The sequence below is a fragment of the Lampetra planeri genome, chromosome 5 (genome assembly GCF_965212315.1).
Source record: "Lampetra planeri chromosome 5, kcLamPlan1.2.h2, whole genome shotgun sequence".
NCBI lineage: Eukaryota > Metazoa > Chordata > Hyperoartia > Petromyzontiformes > Petromyzontidae > Lampetra > Lampetra planeri.
In genome coordinates, this window is record NC_136111.1 from 22038349 (window position 1) to 22056368 (window position 18020).

General features: G+C 49.2%; 1 protein-coding gene across 1 annotated transcript in view; it reads left to right on the top strand.

Moving 5' to 3' along the window:
- Positions 1 to 373: 373 nt before the first annotated feature.
- Positions 374 to 18020, top strand: part of LOC144719147 (uncharacterized) — a 44010-nt gene continuing 26363 nt past the window's right edge. The window contains exons 1-2 of the mRNA XM_078595020.1: positions 374 to 572; positions 2908 to 2967. Of these exons, the coding sequence (XP_078451146.1) occupies positions 480 to 572; positions 2908 to 2967 (153 nt within the window). The 5' untranslated portion in view covers positions 374 to 479. The remainder of the gene's footprint in view (positions 573 to 2907; positions 2968 to 18020) is intronic.

Consider the following 18020-nt stretch of genomic DNA (forward strand, 5'->3'; position numbering starts at 1 on the left):
CTCACCCACCCTCACCCACACTCACCCACACTCACCCACCCTCACCCACACTCACCCACCCTCAAACGCGACCCTTCTGCTCCCCTCCACCTCTCCAGCACCGCTCACCGTCTCGCCACCAAAACCCCCTCCCCCCTCCCCTCCCTCTCCTCCCATCTCCCTCCTCCCGTCTCCCTCCCTGACCACGGCGCAAGCCGCGGCCACGTGGACCACCCCGCACGAGCGCGCGCAGCCCCCGTCCGTCCGTGCTTGCGTGTGCGGCTGGAGTGGGTGGTGGGTGCCGTGGAGGGAGGGAGGGGAGTTGGTGGTGGTTAGTGGTGGTGGTTGGTGGTGGTGGTGGTGGGAGGTGTCGGCGCGAGGATGGGAGGGTGCGTGTAGCCGAGAGGAGCCCCGAGGCTGAGGCAGTAGCAGCAGCAGTAGCCGCTCGCCCTGCGCGCTCCGCACACGCTGCGCATGAGCTGCCGCACAGCGCTGCGAACATGAGCCAGGGCATCTGGAAGCTGTACAAAAGCAAGTCCATGAAAACGCTCGTACCTGACAGAGAGGACGACGCTCGGCTCTCGACGTGCAAGGTCAGTTCCACTCGCCCCCCCCCCTCGGCTCCGTGAGCCCCCCCCCCAAGCCCCGTAAGGCTCCCACCCCGACCCCTCTCCTGTCCATTCTGCCCGTCGCTCTTGCCGTAAATTTCACACAAAGCGTTGCGGGGGGGGGTTGTTGTTGCTCCTTCATTCTTTCCACAATTCATGGCCTCAAGTGGGAATCGGCACCGTCGGCATGACTAAGACGATTAGACGGGAGGAATTTTAATGCCGAGGCGATAATGCTTTAATTTCGCCAGCCTCTTTGTTCCGCTCGTAAGATCGTCCGCAGATGTATTTCTCAAACCACCGCGGCGCTGGCTGCTCCGATGAATGTGGCCGGCGCGCGGTTGAGGTACACATTCGAGTGATCTACGACGGTGACGACGACGACGACGATGATGATGACTGCCCCCCTGGCTCTCATCTGGCGCTCGCCGTCATTATTCCTCCTCCTGCACTCCGCGACTCCCCCGTTATTCCGAGCGACCTCACCTTGACCCGCTCTGCCAGACCCCCATGCGCACTCCTCACTTGACAGAGAAGGTGTTCCATTCTGTTGAATTGTTTTGCCTTCAATTCTGAGCCCGTAATGCCCCCCTCCCCTCCCCCCTCCATTGTAGTCAATGGATGTTCCTTAGCCGTACGCAAACCCTGAGTATTCATGCATGGGTTTGCTCTTCCTCCAACGGTGTGATTTTTCTGCAAAAGTTTTGATTCATGTGGGGGTAGCCGACCTTTTGCGTGCGTCCGTGTGGAGATAATTTGGGATAGGATCTCGCTTCTGAACGGTCAACAATGTGCACGAAATGCTGCTGGGATCTTTCTTGCGTTGGTAAACAATGGTGGCCGATGCTGCTGAGATTAAGTTAGAAGTGGTGAATATATGAAATAAATGAAAGCAGAGTAATAATTCAAAGAAAAAACACAAAGCACCACAGCAAAGTGATTAGAGTTATGCACGAGGTTTTAAATCCATGGTACCAGCGCCGTGGCAACGATATCGGAGTTGGCTCTCCATGGTCAATTGAATGAATGAAGCAATGAATTACCAACAGCACCCTGAGAAAATCGTACATCAAGGATGCACGGCAGCAGATAAGCCGTCTCTGGGAGGTAACTTCAGCGGCCTTTGATGGATGAGCAAATGCCCGCAACGACACAAAAATCGGTAGCTTACTACGCGAAGATTATTCAAGTAATTAGTTCAGTCGTTAGGAGTGTGTGTGTGTGGCTCGGAAGGCTGACAAATATCTGTATTGAAGGGAAGCGTTGACTTGACGGAAGCTCGCGGTCAAACACGGAGAGACGGCGATCCTGCGACGGAGAGGGAGGATGAGCAAAGCGGCTGTTCAATCAGTTCGGCAAGAGTGCTCTCGGTGTTTGGAAGCTCACATAGGACGAGGAGGAGGTCTGTGTTCTGGAAGAGTGCTTTCATTGGATTGGATATGTCCTTAGAATCCCCAGATGGGAGGACTGCCGAGGTCAAGCTACCCATCAGTTGGCGAACGTTAAGGAAGGAACGGGGGTGGGGAGAGAGGGGGGGTTTGGCGCACAACCAATACGGTAGCCGGCGGTGGCGATTGCCGAAATGCCTCGGTGAGAATGGGACGATAGCTCAGAGCGACCTCAAGAGTGCCGCGTGTCGCCCGCTACGAGGCACGCATCAGAAACGTGGACGACGTTTTAGAAAATGGAACGCGAGAGGAAAAAGGGCACGAGGAGGCATGGAGAGGCGCAGGGCTTGGAATTGAGAAACGCACACATTAAACAACATGCGCAGGTTACAGGCATCGATGTGCCCACTTGACAGCAGTCTGTTGGGCAGGGCACGTCACGGGATCGTGGCTGGGGGTAGAGGCTTACCGGCAGTGGTAGCCGAGGAAAGGAAGAGATGTGAGAGGACATTCAACACAGAGATGGAGCGATGAACTCGGCTCATGTGCCGGCACAGGGCGGATTGCTGCGTCACAATACGGCGTGAGATGGAGATGGCTTTGGGGGGGAGACCTTAACCCAGAAGTGGATTGACCGTGGCTGATGTTGACGATAGCCTCAACACAGCACATCCTTTGAGAGGGTATTTTTGCTCACCTCAAGTGGCCTATGCGGAGGGCTTCATGGTCAGCCGAGCCTGTCAGCAACCGTCGCACCACATTGAGCAAAACTCTCGCTCCGTGGCGACTAGCAGGCGCGTGCCCTACTAGTCCAGTCTAGCGGCGAGCCAGAAGATGTCCGGCGATAAACGAAAGTCTCGCATGCACCGACCGGTAGCTAACGCTCTGCCGGATAACCCCCCCCCCCCGCTCCCCGCCCCTTTGCGTTGCAGCCTAAAGACGGACGTCTCCTGGAGGACGTCTCCACGTCCGTGTCCCAGTTCGCCACGAAGGTGACGCGCACAGCCTGCACCGCGCTCCTCGCTCGCTCGCTCACCGTGGCCATACCGCACGCCGCACACCCGGTCGGTAGGACGGTGGGTGGGGGGGCACTTTCCCAATTCAAACGCACACCGCCGCGGTGGCTTGCGAGAAGCTCTTGAGTGGGTGCACGGTTGTCACGCGAATTTAGGACGGACGTCGTTGGGTGCTCGCTTGGTCTCCGTTGGTGTGTACGCGCGTGCGCGACTTGATTTCGTTCAATTCCATCCCTGGGAATAAAATATATATTTAGTATATCGGTTTAATTTGAGATACGACGAACAATTTTTTTTTACACATTTAGCTCGTCGCACTACGAAACCCAGTGACCTGAGTTCGATTCCCGGCCACGGCTAACGTCGGTGGCGAATGTCGGACCCCCAATCCTGGATCTGGCGCGGCTTGTAAACATCAGGCAAGGCGGCCAGAGTGGTGCCGGCCACATCACCCCCTCTTCCGTCGCGCTGTGTCCAACGTGGTCGCTCGCTAACGTCACTTGACTCAACAGTCCGTCGAAGGCCATACGGGGAGATATTTGTTATTTTGTTTATGCAGTCTATCGTTTTCTAACTGGATCATTGCGTTTCATTAGGACCTCCAGTGCAATGCCCGAGACGACCGAGTGTCTGTAAAAATATACCTAATGAAGGAATAATCACGATTATGAAACACGTATCATTGTCACGAACACGGGTTAAACGGGGGAGGAACAGAGGCCTCGCATTCTGCCACGAGATTTAAATTTTCATATAATTTGACTGAATACATTGTCCCCAACAAATTATGTTGGAAATGTCATGCCATGCCACAAACCCAGATTCTCACAACACGGCCCCTTGTCGAGCACTCGATGTACGTGCTGGTTCAATGGGGGCCCTAAACATAAATTATTTTCAGGGGAGAGTGAGGGTGATGCCCTAGCACTTTATAATATCCTAGCGAGATAACATAATAGATATAGACGAGAGATTGAGATGTAGTGCGATAAGGAGCATACAGACAGACGTAAACATGCAGCGAGATGAGCGAAGAGAGAGATTCGGGCAAGATCGAGATTGTCGAGATCGATTGGATATTTGTGTTCATGTTAATTACACATTCAAGAAACTAAACAAATAAGCGGACAATTCACCTCCTTCACACGCCAGCCCCTCTCCACTTACAAAAAAAATATTGTTTTTACACATCTCACACCTCCGATGAACATGGCTGGCTACGTACGGTGTGAAAGAAGTTCAACATCCATAGACGAGTACGTCACGTCTCGTGAGCCGCGTGGCCTTCTGGGAGTGCGCAATTTCTGCCGCGTTGGCTCCACACACAGAAACAAGCAAAACTCCGAGAATTCGCTCTTTGTGGTTTATTTTGGATGCTTTTTCATGAATCCGACACCCCCCACATTTGATCTACGAGGGGCCCTGAATCTTTGCTCGGTTCGCTTTCGCCGAGAGCCGCCACTCCGCACGCCAAAACATTTGCATGGAAGGGACTGTCAGCAAAATGCACGTTAAAACACCTTCCCCCCGCCCGCCACCTCTCCTCTTTAACAATACGCTATTCACGTGGAATGTAAGCTTGAAAGTGGGGGAAAATCATTGTGTAAGCAACGCCCTTTGCGAGTGTTTTAACCATCGCGGTTCTGCGGGCAGTCTGCGAGCACGGAGCGTTTCGTTAGGGACCGTCCATAAATGACGTCACGCACCTAGGCGGGGGGGGGGGGGTCAGACATTTGTGACAATGTGTGACGAGGGGGGGGGGGGGGGTTGAGAAATGTGACGTCACATCAAAATGCGCAACTTTAAATAAATATAGACAACACGTTCTACTTAATTAAATATACTTTTTGATAAATGTTTTCTCCTACAACATCAGAGTGCAGCGCCACATTAAATACGCACTACAATGACAATAGTTTAAAGCGATTCGAACCATGTTTTTTTTGGGGGGGGGGGCAGAGCTTTGTGACGTCATATTTGAGGGGGGGTCTGACTTTTTGTGACGCCGTGTGACGAGGGGGGGGGGTCAAAAATCGTCAAAAATCGCGTGACGTCATTTATGGACGGCCCCTTATTGGCCGTGGCCTCTTCTTATTCTCTGCCGTGACGCTGAAGGCATTTGCGACGGAGGAAGAGTAACGATGAAGTAGTCATATTAAAACAGCTTCAAAGCAAATGCGACTCAGTTTAACAAATGGCAACATGTTTACGGACCGTATATTGAACCGGGGGGAACGGTGGCTCACCGGTTAGCGCACTGCTCTACAACCCCGCTGACCTGAGTTTAACTCCTGGCCACGGCTAACGTCAGTGGCGAGTGATGTCTGACCCGATCCTGGCCCCGTCACACAACCCGCACTGACCAGTGTGGTGAAGTATGGTCAAACAAACTCTTAACCGACCAATGTGGTGTGGGAGGTCTCCATCCAGCAGTGGATTGACAAAGGCATGGCAATTGTTGTTTGCGATTAATTGCGATGAAGGCCGCTTCTGTTGCGATCGAAATGTCGTGGGTTTTTTCCTTTTATTAATTTTAATTTATTTTTAATTTAAATATTCTATTTACGTGACTTTACCGAAAGAACCAAGAATATGTATTAATAGTTGACTACATCCGACGTGAGGTTATTGTGCTACGCAATTCTGAATGCGAGCGTGTTTTTTTGTGTGTGTGTTCACGATACAGTTACATTTCCTGTATTTGTTGCCTTTTCTGACCCAAGCCTCCTAAACAAAAGCGAGGCCCTGCGGTCACTCACGGAGCCCTTTCACGATCCCTAAACAAACACCGCCAAAACGAATCGAGCGCATTTTCAAATGCGAGGTATTTCAAATCATCTCTGCGTTTCAGAAGCCATTGATTGACATTTGCAAAACGTATAATGCGTGACTGTATACTAAAAGACGAGATGTATATATATTGTTTTTACTCATTTGTTGTCGACCTCTAGCTCTGTCGATGTTGCTGCTACCTCCAGGCATCAACAAGCAGCAGATTCTTTGCTCTGTGCTCTGGGAGTTGCACCGCATTGTGAAGGGAAGCTGGCAGACTGGCGGACTGGGCTGTCTGTGTGGCTGACTCGCTCATTAGCTGGCAATGTGTGGCTATCTGACCTATAGCTGACTGTCAGTGTGTCTGTGTTATATAGCTGACTGTCAGTGTGTCTGCCTGTCATATAGCTGACTGTCAGTGTCTCTTTGTCCTATAGCTGACTGTCAGTGTATCTGTGTGTCCTATAGCTGACTGTCAGTGTGTCTGCCTGTCATATAGCTGACTGTCAGTGTGTCTGAGTCCTATAGCTGACTGTCAGTGTGTCTGTGTCCTATAGCTGACTGTCTGTGTGTCTGTGTCCTATAGCTGACTGTCAGTGTGTCTGCCTGTCCTATAGCTGACTGTCAGTGTGTCTGTGTCCTACACCTGACTGTCAGTGTGTCTGTGTCCTATAGCTGACTGTCTGTGTCCTATAGCTGACTGTCAGTGTGTCTGTGTCCTATAGCTGACTGTCAGTATGTCTGTGTCCTATAGCTGACTGTCTGTGTCCTATAGCTGACTGTCAGTGTGTCTGTGTCCTATAGCTGACTGTCAGTGTGTCTGCCTGTCCTGTAGCTGACTGTCTGTGTGTCTGTGTCCTATAGCTGACTGTCAGTGTGTCTGCCTGTCGTATAGCTGACTGTCAGTGTGTCTGTGTCCTATAGCTGACTGACTGTCAGTGTGTCTGCCTGTCCTATAGCTGACTGTCTGTGTGTCTGTGTCCTATAGCTGACTGTCAGTGTGTTTGCCTGTCCTATAGCTGACTGTCAGTGTGTCTGTGTCCTATAGTTGACTGTGAGTGTGTCTGCCTGTCCTATAGCTGACTGTCAGTGTGTCTGCCTGTCCTATAGCTGACTGTCAGTGTGTCTGTGTCATATAGCTGACTGTCAGTGTATCTGTGTGTCCTATAGCTGACTGTCAGTGTGTCTGCCTGTCCTATAGCTGACTGTCAGTGTGTCTGTGTCCTATAGCTGACTGTCAGTGTGTCTGTGTGTCCTATAGCTGACTGTCAGTGTGTCTGTGTCCTATAGCTGACTGTCAGTGTGTCTGTGTCCTATAGCTGACTGTCAGTGTGTCTGTGTCCTATAGCTGACTGTCAGTTTGTCTGCCTGTCCTATAGCTGACTGTCAGTGTGTCTGCCTGTCCTATAGCTGACTGTCAGTGTACCTGCCTGTCCTATAACTGACTGTCAGTGTGTCTGTGTGTCCTATAGCTGACTGTCAGTGTGTCTGTGTCCTATAGCTGACTGTCAGTGTATCTGCCTGTCCTATAACTGACTGTCAGTGTGTCTGTGTGTCCTATAACTGACTGTCAGTGTGTCTGTGTCCTATAGCTGACTGTCAGTGTGCCTGTGTCCTATAGCTGACTGTCAGTGTGTCTGTGTGTCCTATAGCTGACTGTCAGTGTGTCTGCCTGTCCTATATCTGACTGTCAGTGTGTCTGTGTGTCCTATAGCTGACTGTCAGTGTGTCTGTGTCTTATAGCTGAGTGTCAGTGTGTCTGCCTGTCCTATATCTGACTGTCAGTGTGTCTGTGTGTCCTATAGCTGACTGTCAGTTTGTCTGCCTGTCCTATAGCTGACTGTCAGTGTGTCTGCCTGTCCTATAGCTGACTGTCAGTGTATCTGCCTGTCCTATAACTGACTGTCAGTGTGTCTGTGTGTCCTATAACTGACTGTCAGTGTGTCTGTGTCCTATAGCTGACTGTCAGTGTGCCTGTGTCCTATAGCTGACTGTCAGTGTGTCTGTGTGTCCTATAGCTGACTGTCAGTGTGTCTGCCTGTCCTATATCTGACTGTCAGTGTGTCTGTGTGTCCTATAGCTGACTGTCAGTGTGTCTGTGTCTTATAGCTGACTGTCAGTGTGTCTGTGTCCTATAGCTGAGTGTCAGTGTGTCTGCCTGTCCTATATCTGACTGTCAGTGTGTCTGTGTGTCCTATAGCTGACTGTCAGTATGTCCGCCTGTCCTATAGCTGACTGTCAGTGTGTCTGTGTCTTATAGCTGACTGTCAGTGTGTCTGTGTCCTATAGCTGACTGTCAGTGTGTCTGTGTGTCCTATACCTGACTGTCAGTGTGTCTGCCTGTCCAATAGCTGACTGTCTGTGTGTCTGCCTGTCTTATAGCTGACTGTCAGTGTGTCTGTGTCCTACAGCTGACTGTCAGTGTGTCTGTGTCATATAGCTGACTGTCAGTGTGTCTGCCTGTCCTATAGCTGACTGTCAGTGTGTCTGTGTGTCCTATAGCTGACTGTCAGTGTGTCTGTGTCCTGTAGCTGACTGTCAGTGTGTCTGCCTGTCCTATAGCTGGCTGTCTGGCTGCCTGTCCGTGGTGGCTGTGTGGCCAGCTGTCTGGATCGCTATCAGCAGGGTAAGCGCCGGCGTTCTCGCCGGCCGGCAAATCCGGCCGGCTCGCTGGCCACCACGCATGCTATCGACGTGCCGTGTTTAGCCACACCACGGCAGGATCGTCTCGTTCCGTCCTCGCCGACTGACCCCCGGAGTACGACAAAGTCGACAAAGATCCCCCGGTGTGGCCTTAGGACACTTTTATGGCAAACGCTGTTTGCGAGCAGCACCCGCCACGGCACACGAGGAGGGGGTGGGAGGGTCAGTACCACGCCCGGCCGCCTTTGTCTCCCCCAGTGTCGGTGTTTTACGCATTTGTACCAGCTACTCATTTGGGACTGAGTCGACCTAGGGGAGGCCCAGGACCGGCACTCCACACACACACACTTATAACTGCAAATGCACAAAACAGTCTGGCTTTCAGGATTTGCACAAAAGATGAACACATGGGCACACATACATAAGCTCTGCCTCGACTAATTGATTTATTGTGACGAAGCCAATGAGCACAAACAGAATATGTGCTCTGCGACAAAGTGACACACGCCACGACATTGTCTCTCGTAGTACACACAGACACACACTCACTGCAGTTGTGTTAATATTGATTGTGCCACGGCTTGGCACGGAGTGTGCACAGACATATGACAAGTGTAGCTGTTGCACATAAATATGTATTCAAATGTGACAAAGACAAAGGTCCCTCGTGTAGCCTTAACATACTGTTGGGGCAAGTGCTGCAAGCGCGCGATACGGCACACGAGGAGGTGGGTGGGTGGCCGGCACCATGCCCGGCCGCCTTTGTCTCCCCAGAGGGAATGTTTTTACACGTCGTACTTATTTGAAGCCGAGTCGAGCACACATATATATACACACACGTGTATGCAGACAAGCCATTGCCCGCAGAATACAAATGCAAGTTCCAGTAAAAATGTGACGCTCAGCAGACCGGGTGCTGAAGAAACTAATAAAACATTTACAACGGAATTGGTTTTAAGTACAGTTAGTGTTAAACTGTGAAGGTAGCTGTACACACTGTACCGGCATGACAGTCGACTTAATGAGGATAAGTTAATGAACGAGGAGAACATTAACACATAAGTATACGATGGAGATTTCCACTGGTGGATGAGGCACGTCCACACTGTCTCTCATGAGGGTCGATTGACCATACTTCACCACAAGGCCGTAGCTATGGAGCCAACATTGGGGGGGACCAAATCTTCCAGGGTGTCTGGGGGTCCCAACCCAGAAAAAAAAACTAAATTTCAAAACTAATTTCCTGCCTAAAATATTTAAAAAATGCACTAACACATGGGATGGACTTTTTATTTTATTTACAATAATGTCTACTAGTGTATTGTATTACATTGCTCTGTTGTTATTTTGTTTACCATTTCCTGTTTCATTGTATGTAATGGCAGAGATTAGGGATTAGTAAAGAACAACCATGACCACAATCATATAAACAGAAATCTATGCACTGATTTATATGAAGACAAGTCTAGATATTGTGGCCAAGGTTTAGCAAATTGTTGTTTTTATTTACATAGCATAGCAATTTTTTATAGCAATATATTGGGGGGGACATTTTGAGCATATTTGAATATTTGGGGGGATGTGTCTCCCCAATATATATTATAATTACGGCCTTGCTTCACCACGCTGGTCAGTACATGTTGGTGATGGATGGAGGGGCTAGCATTGGTTCAGATATCGCCTACAACTGACGTCATGAGGGGACGAGAATCCAACTCAGGTCGCTGGGGTAAGATGGAAAGCGAATTTCACAATTTTTTTTACAAATATCAGTTTGGGTGCAAGGTCAGGTTTAAACTGATATAGAGCCACGTACGTGAAACAGCCCATGGGACATAATAACGACCTCAATGCCTGATTCACAAGTTACGAAGGAGGAGGAGGCATCACTGCAGCGATGATACACTCCGCTTGCTCCTGACGCAATTACCTGCCTCAGCCACCTCGGTGTAAAATCACAGCTGTTGGTCTACAGCAGCAACGCAGAAGAAGGGTCGCAAAAATATACATTTGTTCCAGCCATCCCAACATGCCTGAGACTTGCCGGGGATAAGGTTTAGAGGGAGGGGTAGGGATAATCCTGGGAGCATGAGAGGGATTGGGACGGAGTTCTTGAAGAAGGGACACATTTTGAAGCTTTTGGCCAAAACCCAGGTGCATGTGTAGTGTCTTCAAAAATGACTCACACCGACACATTGTAACAAGTCACCTGCTTACACTTTATTCTCCTATTCTTGCACCAGTTGTAGGCACTCCTATTACTATCTATACGGTAACTTCTCTCCACTCTTATCTACCTTTGACCTCGCTTATCCTGCACTCAGCAGCTCTGCTCTCAGCGACTCCGCACACAGCGTCTCCGCACACAGCATCTCTGCACACAGCAACTCGACACCTCCACCGCTGCCCTCACCTATGCTCCCTCAGACCCGCTCTCCCGTCTGTCCCAGGCGGGGGGGGGGATCAGCCAACACCCGCCCAGCGACAGCGTGAAGATCGAGGTCCCGTTGACGGCTGGAGCGGCAGCGGCGAGATGTCTTCACACTTGGTCCCCGGCAACAACTCCCCGCTCCGCTCACGCACACGCCCTTATATTCCTCTGCTAATTATCCGAGACCTTTCGTGCGTCTCTTTAAGCTCTCACCAGTCCGGCGCCTGTCGGCCCATCAATCAACCCTTATCTCCCGTCTCCCTGGCAACACCTCCGGTCTCAGCGTGCACAACCGGGATGCGCCGCGTATTTCACTACTCTACGCATGTGTAGTGACATTGGAGATGTCACTGAATGGTGCCGGCCTGAGAGGGCCGTGGCGTGCGATGCACCGTCATCACGTGTCCGGGGAGAGCTCTCGAGAGGGTTGGAGAGGGAGCTAGAACACTCGAGAGGGTGGGTGGAGCCAAGGGCGGAGCGGCCCCAACCCGGGGGGGATATAAGGTGGGTCCCTGAGAGGGACGGGGTCGCTGCATTCTACAAGCTGAAGCTCCACGTCTACAAGCTGGAAGCTCTACGTCCTACGAGGCATCATCACGTGGTCGGGGACCCGAGTGAGGGTCCGACCCTTCGTAGCTGTAACTCCTCCGTTTAGAGTAGTCAGCAAGGTGGTCACCACCCTAGGCTGTATCTGGTGAAGGGGCAGTTACCCCTTTGTGTTAGTGGGTTGATGTTACAATAAAAGTGTTGCCTCTAAAGAACAACGTCTGCGGCTCAGTTGGACTCACTACACATGTATAATTTATTCCCCACACACATAAACACCCACGGGATCTCAGCTTCTCTTTAATCATTACGCGTTTCGGCAAGGTTCATGAGATGCATTGTACGAGTTAACCAAGTAACGTAACTTTCAGTTCAACAACGCAATGATCACATTTTATTAAAATGCATTGTGGCAAAACAATGTTCTAATTACCCGTCTGGGTGAACGTATTATATTGTATTAATAACACTCTTTGATGAATGTGGCCCTCTGAGTTCTCGCTATTATGACCAAAAATAAAGAATACAGCAGGCACTGCTGTGTGCAATTAATGTCTCGCAACAAAAATAAAACCATTCAGCGCTAAATACTCTAACTGTAATCAAAATAAGCGTTGACAATTTTGCCGAACAGCATGCAGAGCGCCGTTAACTCTTTCGTGAAGCCATTTTACCACTGAACGATTTGCGGGCACTGCCCAGTAAACAGACCAACGTTGAATCAACGTTGGTCCAAAGTTCTATGCTTACTGGGTATTTACCATACAGAATAAGACCACCGGTATGTTAATCCACTGCTGGATCATGCGAGTGGTGGGGGTTAATTGACCGGGACTCGCCACGCTGGTCAGTACGGGCAGGTGAAGGCAGGAAGCAGAGCTGTGGGAGCATAGAAGCAGAGTCCAACAATATTGTGTTGCTGCACTACCATCTGCACGACGCCTGCGGTCGCCCATACGAACACGGGCCAGGCTCAAAGGGGCCGTCCATAAATGACGTCACGCACCTGGGGGGGGGGTCAGACCAGACATTTGTGACGAGGGGGGGGGGGTGAGAAATGTGACGTCACATAAAAATGCGCAACTTTAAATAAATATAGACAACACGTCCTATAACATCAGAGTGCAGCGCCACATTAAATACGCACTACAATGACAATAGTTTAAAGCGATTTGAAGCACGTTTTTTTTTCAAAATGGAAATATGGTTTTGGGAGGGGGGTGGCAGAGCTTTGTAACGTCATATTTGAGGGAGGTCTGACTTTTTGTGACGCCGTGTGACGAGGAGGGGGGGTGGGGGTAAAAAATCGTCCAAAATCGCGTGACGTCATTTATGGACGATCCCAAAATCCCTGCTTAGTCTCTGAGATCGGAAGGGGATTCTGGTGCATTCGCAACGATTTTATCGCGGGGTACACGGAACACATCCGCGTGGGTTTAATCTGATTTCAGGTGCCGCGTTCGTCATCAAGGCAAGCAAGGGTAGGGAAATGAGTCAGCAGATGCATCTGCATTAGTCACCAGCCAGAGATAGGGGGATGCATCGCCAGAGACAGTATTTACTGCCAGGCCAAGCTCCGATGAAACTGTATAATTACATCTACATTCAGTGCTCGGTTTATATTTTTTTAAGATGCAATACAGTAGAACTGTGTGGGACGCAACAAAAATTCATAGCGAGCACAGGTACGCATGCTACTGTACAGCACGTGTGTTAATCCACTGCTGGATGATGGCCTCCCCACGCCGTGCGGATTGTTGGGGTTATTTGACCATACTTCACCACGCTGGTCAGTGTGGATTGGTGACGGTGGGGAGCATGGGACTATAGAAGTACAATACAATAAGTACGGTACAATATTTCGCTGCACTGCGGTCGGTATAGCCCCGCAGCAGCCTATAGCACCTGTTAAGCACGGTGGTTGCCCATCCGAGCACCTATCCAGGTTCGAGCCTGCTTAGCTTCCGAGATCGCATATGATCGGGCACATTCCGTGCGATTTCGTCAAAGGGACATTGTACGATGTTAATTCTAATATACATTTCTCGTAACGTATTTATTAACTTGCTTATTTATCCGAGAAAGCCACACTGAGTCATTTGCCTATTTTTCAGAAGGGTTTTAATTTTAAGATGTTTTCATTCAATTAATGCGTGTTTACTATACATCACTTCGTCATTTGTTTCCACTTTCCTCTCTGTATTGTAACAATATTCTCAAGTAGTGCGATATCTTCCTGGCACCAATCTCTCTTATGCCGTCATCAAGCCAGGCTCTATTAGGTCTTGCTCTCTTTCTGGTTCCTTCCATTTTTCCGAACAACACACTTTTACATTTTCCTGTTATTGTCCAACCTACATGTGTGTCCAAAAAGTGCCAGTTTCTTTCTCATTACGCTGTCACTATCTATACACGTGGGAGAAAACCGGAGCACCCGGAGAAAACACACGCGTGCGAGGGGGCACCGCTCCAACCCCGTACAGATGGAAACAGATGCCGATGAATGCCTTTGGCGGTGGTGAATTTGATTCGATTGCTCCGATCGGGGAATTCATTCATTCATATTTCAAACTTGATTTGGCGCTTTCGTGACTGCAGGAATTACTCTGGTTCTTTCGGTAAAGTCACGTAAAAAGAGAAAATAATAAATTAAATAATAGCATACGACGTTTCGATTGCAAATACAAGCAATCGTCATCAGGTACAAATGAAAGAGAAAACAAAACCGAGTAAACTTAGAAATATAATGCAGCACAACACAGAGAGTCGGCTAACATAACAGTCAACATCCTACCTGGTCGATGACGTTCTATTTAAGGCCTCGATACAGAGGCGTTGTTTCTCTGTGTGCCTATCTGTGTGTCTCTGTGTTATCTTTCTCTGCTTATGTGTCTTCGGTTCTGTGCTTAATCTCTCTCTCCTAAATTTAGCAATCTTTGGAAGAACGTAATCAACCAGGTAGGGTGTTGACTGTTATGTTAGCCGACTCTGTGTTGTGTTGCATTATATTTCTAAGTATACTAGGGTTGTTTTCGCTTTCATTTGTACCTGATGATGATTGCTTGTGTTTGCAATCGAATCGTTGTATGCTATTATTTAATTTATTATTTTCTCTTTCTACGTGACTTTACCGAAAGAACCAAAGAGTAATTCATATTTCCCCACGTAAATGTTTGGACCCTTTCCCACTGCCCGTTCAATTTCACACTGCCACGTGTTGCCATGGCGATGGTGGAAATCCAACGAATTCTTGCCCCTTGCATCTTGCACGCCATCGGCTCCGACACTGAGCTTTAGCCAGATTTGCACCGCCGTGTCACCGGGGTTTGGCTTTATCCGACCACAGATGTATTTGTTTGCCTATGCATGCATTCATTTCTTTCATAGCCCTGTGGAAGAGCCACCAACTGAATGTGTCGTAGGTGTTTAATTTTGCCCCGTGTCTTTTATTCTGGAAGCCGTCTTCTGATAACGGTTCACGGCGCAGGCCATGTACACGCGAAGCGTAGTATGTGCTTTTCACCTGCATTGCGTTCTATATTGGGGGGGGGGGTGTGGGGATGGATACGGTGATGAAATAAGGTTGTCTTTGTTTTTGTACAAATCACCTAGACTCGAGCTTGCTCCAAAACAATGGAAGCTACCATGGCAATTTGTATTTGTGGTTTGTTTTTAATCAGATATACACGAGTGGAATTTCAAAATATTTCTGCATGAAAATGCCCTTTAGTTCACGAAAATGAGAATTATTTAAATGAGAACGCACACCGCTGTACAGCCGTTCAGTTTGAGTTTCTTGCATTATGCAGGAATACCACTTGTTATTAATGGCATTTTCACTGTCATTGCAACACCCAATGAAACAGATTTATATTTTTATTCCATTTCAGATTCTCGTTTCAAAGAGATTAACCCGGGTGGGAAATCCCCTTATCCCTAGTCAATCGTTAAGCCACACGCGATTGTGAGCAATATTGTGCCGCATCAACTTTGATATCAATTTGTGGATCTCAACTCCCTGACCACGTTGACGCTCTAACAAGGGTTAAACCAGGCGTGAGACGGAGAGCAGCGACACGGTGGATGAATGCACAGTCGCCCGTCACGGGCTGAGATGCGGCCTCGGACGCCAGCAAATGTACCTCCTCCACAGCGAAGATAATCATTGGAGCGCTCTCTGTTGCTCAGCGTTTTGCGAACAAAGTGATTTTCAATTTGTGTGCTTTAGGTGGTGGGCAGGATGTCAGCCCCCGAAGAGCTTCTTCTGTCGAGGTCACATTTCTTGGTTGCTACTCCCCCACGTCCACGTGCACGTGATCGCGACGTGCCGATTTTAAAATGCGTGCGTCCTTCCTGCCGGTGGCCGCAACGGTTGTCGCTGCGCTGCGCTACGAACCCGGCGATCCGAGTTCGATTTCCGCTCACGGTCAACGCCATCAGTGACGATTTATCTGAACCGGGCCCCGGGCCTCCCACTAGGTCGACTCAACCCGACATGAGTACGTGGTGTGGTGTGTGTGTGTAAACATCAGCACTGGGGAGGCAAAGGCGGCCGGGCGTGGTGCTGGCCACCCAACCCCCCAGCGTGCCACACCGACCTTCATAGGTGCTGGCTAAAAGCACTTGCTCCAAAAGTCTGTGAAGGCTATAGGGGAATATTTGTCTTTGTTGATTTGTAACCATGGCATGCCTGGCTAGAGTAGAGGTCCCAAGAAATGACATTTGCTTGAAAAATGCTGCATAAACAGCTCCGGTGCTTAATCATGGCAAGAGCTATTTATTTTTTAAGTTCTCTTCTGCGTCTTTTCACTTGACTTTTAAAATAATAAATTGTACGACCGTGGTTTCACCTATTAACACATTCTGCGATGTAATATAAAGCAACCAAACTAGGATCGCCCATAAAACGTTTACGTTAAAATGTTCTTTCTTCAAATCGCAGTCTTATTTTTAACCTTTTAGTTTGTTGCTATCACCTTTTTAGGAATTCGTTTCAAACGAGAGTGCATGGGAGTTCTCACTTCACACCCCCTCCTTGTCCACTCGTTCTTTCCTGCCTCTCCTCCCACAACTCCCCCTTACACCACCACCACTAGCGATGTTCAGCTCGGCCGTCCAACACCACCACCACTGTACGTCAACGAATGCTTGGAGCGAAACTTAAAAGTCAATCGCCGCATGAAGGGTGCTCCAAATGTCATTGCACGGACCCTCTGCCCGATCAGCCGAACGCTAATGGGATGCGAGACTATTCTATAAAATGCAAACGACTCGCGAAACATTAATTAGAGACACTGTGTGTGCCACCTGTTCTCGCTTGGCAGAGCTGCCTGCCCCCTCCGCGAGGCAATGAACACCTAAACACCCAAACGAAACACGGCAAGCCCCGAGTGGCGTTACAGCTCTGACGTGGTCGAGCCGTTTCTGAGGGCCCTGCAATTTACCTTGCCCCGTAAGTTATCTTGGCTATGACATTTCTGTTTCCATGTCAACAGCCTTCCGAGAGAAAAAAAATATTGCAGACAGTTTTTTTGTTTAAAGATGTATTTGTCTCGTTTTTTTTCCGTTGCAAAAGTCAAATGTGACGACTGTACTTTCGCTAAAGGAACGGGCAGGAGACAATGTAACAGCCGTTAATCATTGTGATGAGCAGATGGGATAACGTACCAGTCGCTAATGATTGAATCATCCTTGAGGCTTGGGGTTTAAAAGTTGAGTTATTTAATGGAGCAATGATGCCAGCATCTGTGTGATGAATGCAGCGGTGGTGCCAATGAATGGAAACAAATTATTAACTTACAAATCAATTACCTTGCTTGGCAGAAGCCTTTGCGAATAGATCGGGCCTAAGGGAGGATGGTGACGTGTGTGTTCGGAGCCTTTACCCCCATTGCAAATTATGTATTCACAAGTGAACAGCATAAGAAAAAGATATATGCAATAACATTCCTTTAACTAAATAAAACTCTGGAGGTCTCTGGAGAAAAATAAATGAACCTCGTAAAGCTGAGAATGGAAGGAGCGTGCTGACCGCGTAAACTTCCTTCTTCACTTCTGCTGTGCCCCGTGAAAGATTGAATGGGATACGTCACAGACGGATACTTTGTGGGCAGCACAAGGGCAATGCTATGCCCGCAAATTCCGTGCTCCCCACCTTCACTAACCTGCACTGACCAGCGTGGTGAAGTATAGTTAAATGACCGCCACGACCCATTTGGCGCGGGGAGGCCTCATCCATCAGTGGATTGGTAGCGGGCCGTATATGTGTAGATTTAGTAAGACCCATCTGTGTGTCTCGCATATCACAATACCTTGTTAAAGGCATTGGATTTGATCACGTGACTTTTGGTTTATAAAATAAAATGTTGGTATTCGATCATAGTTTTTTCCATCATACCAGCATATGATGAGCATACCGTTCAAGGGCATGTTTTGGCGTGGGGAGGGCATTCATCCGGCAATATATTGATCACGGCCTCATGACGATAATTACACCGGAGTGAGCCCGACATTGCCACGGCTGCGTTGTGCCATTTCTCGGGGGAGGTGCACGTGATGTTATCACTGGGAGATGGCATCAAAGCGTCTCCGGTGCCATCCCACGCTGGGCTGCGCGGACAGGCCGTTGAGGCGAATA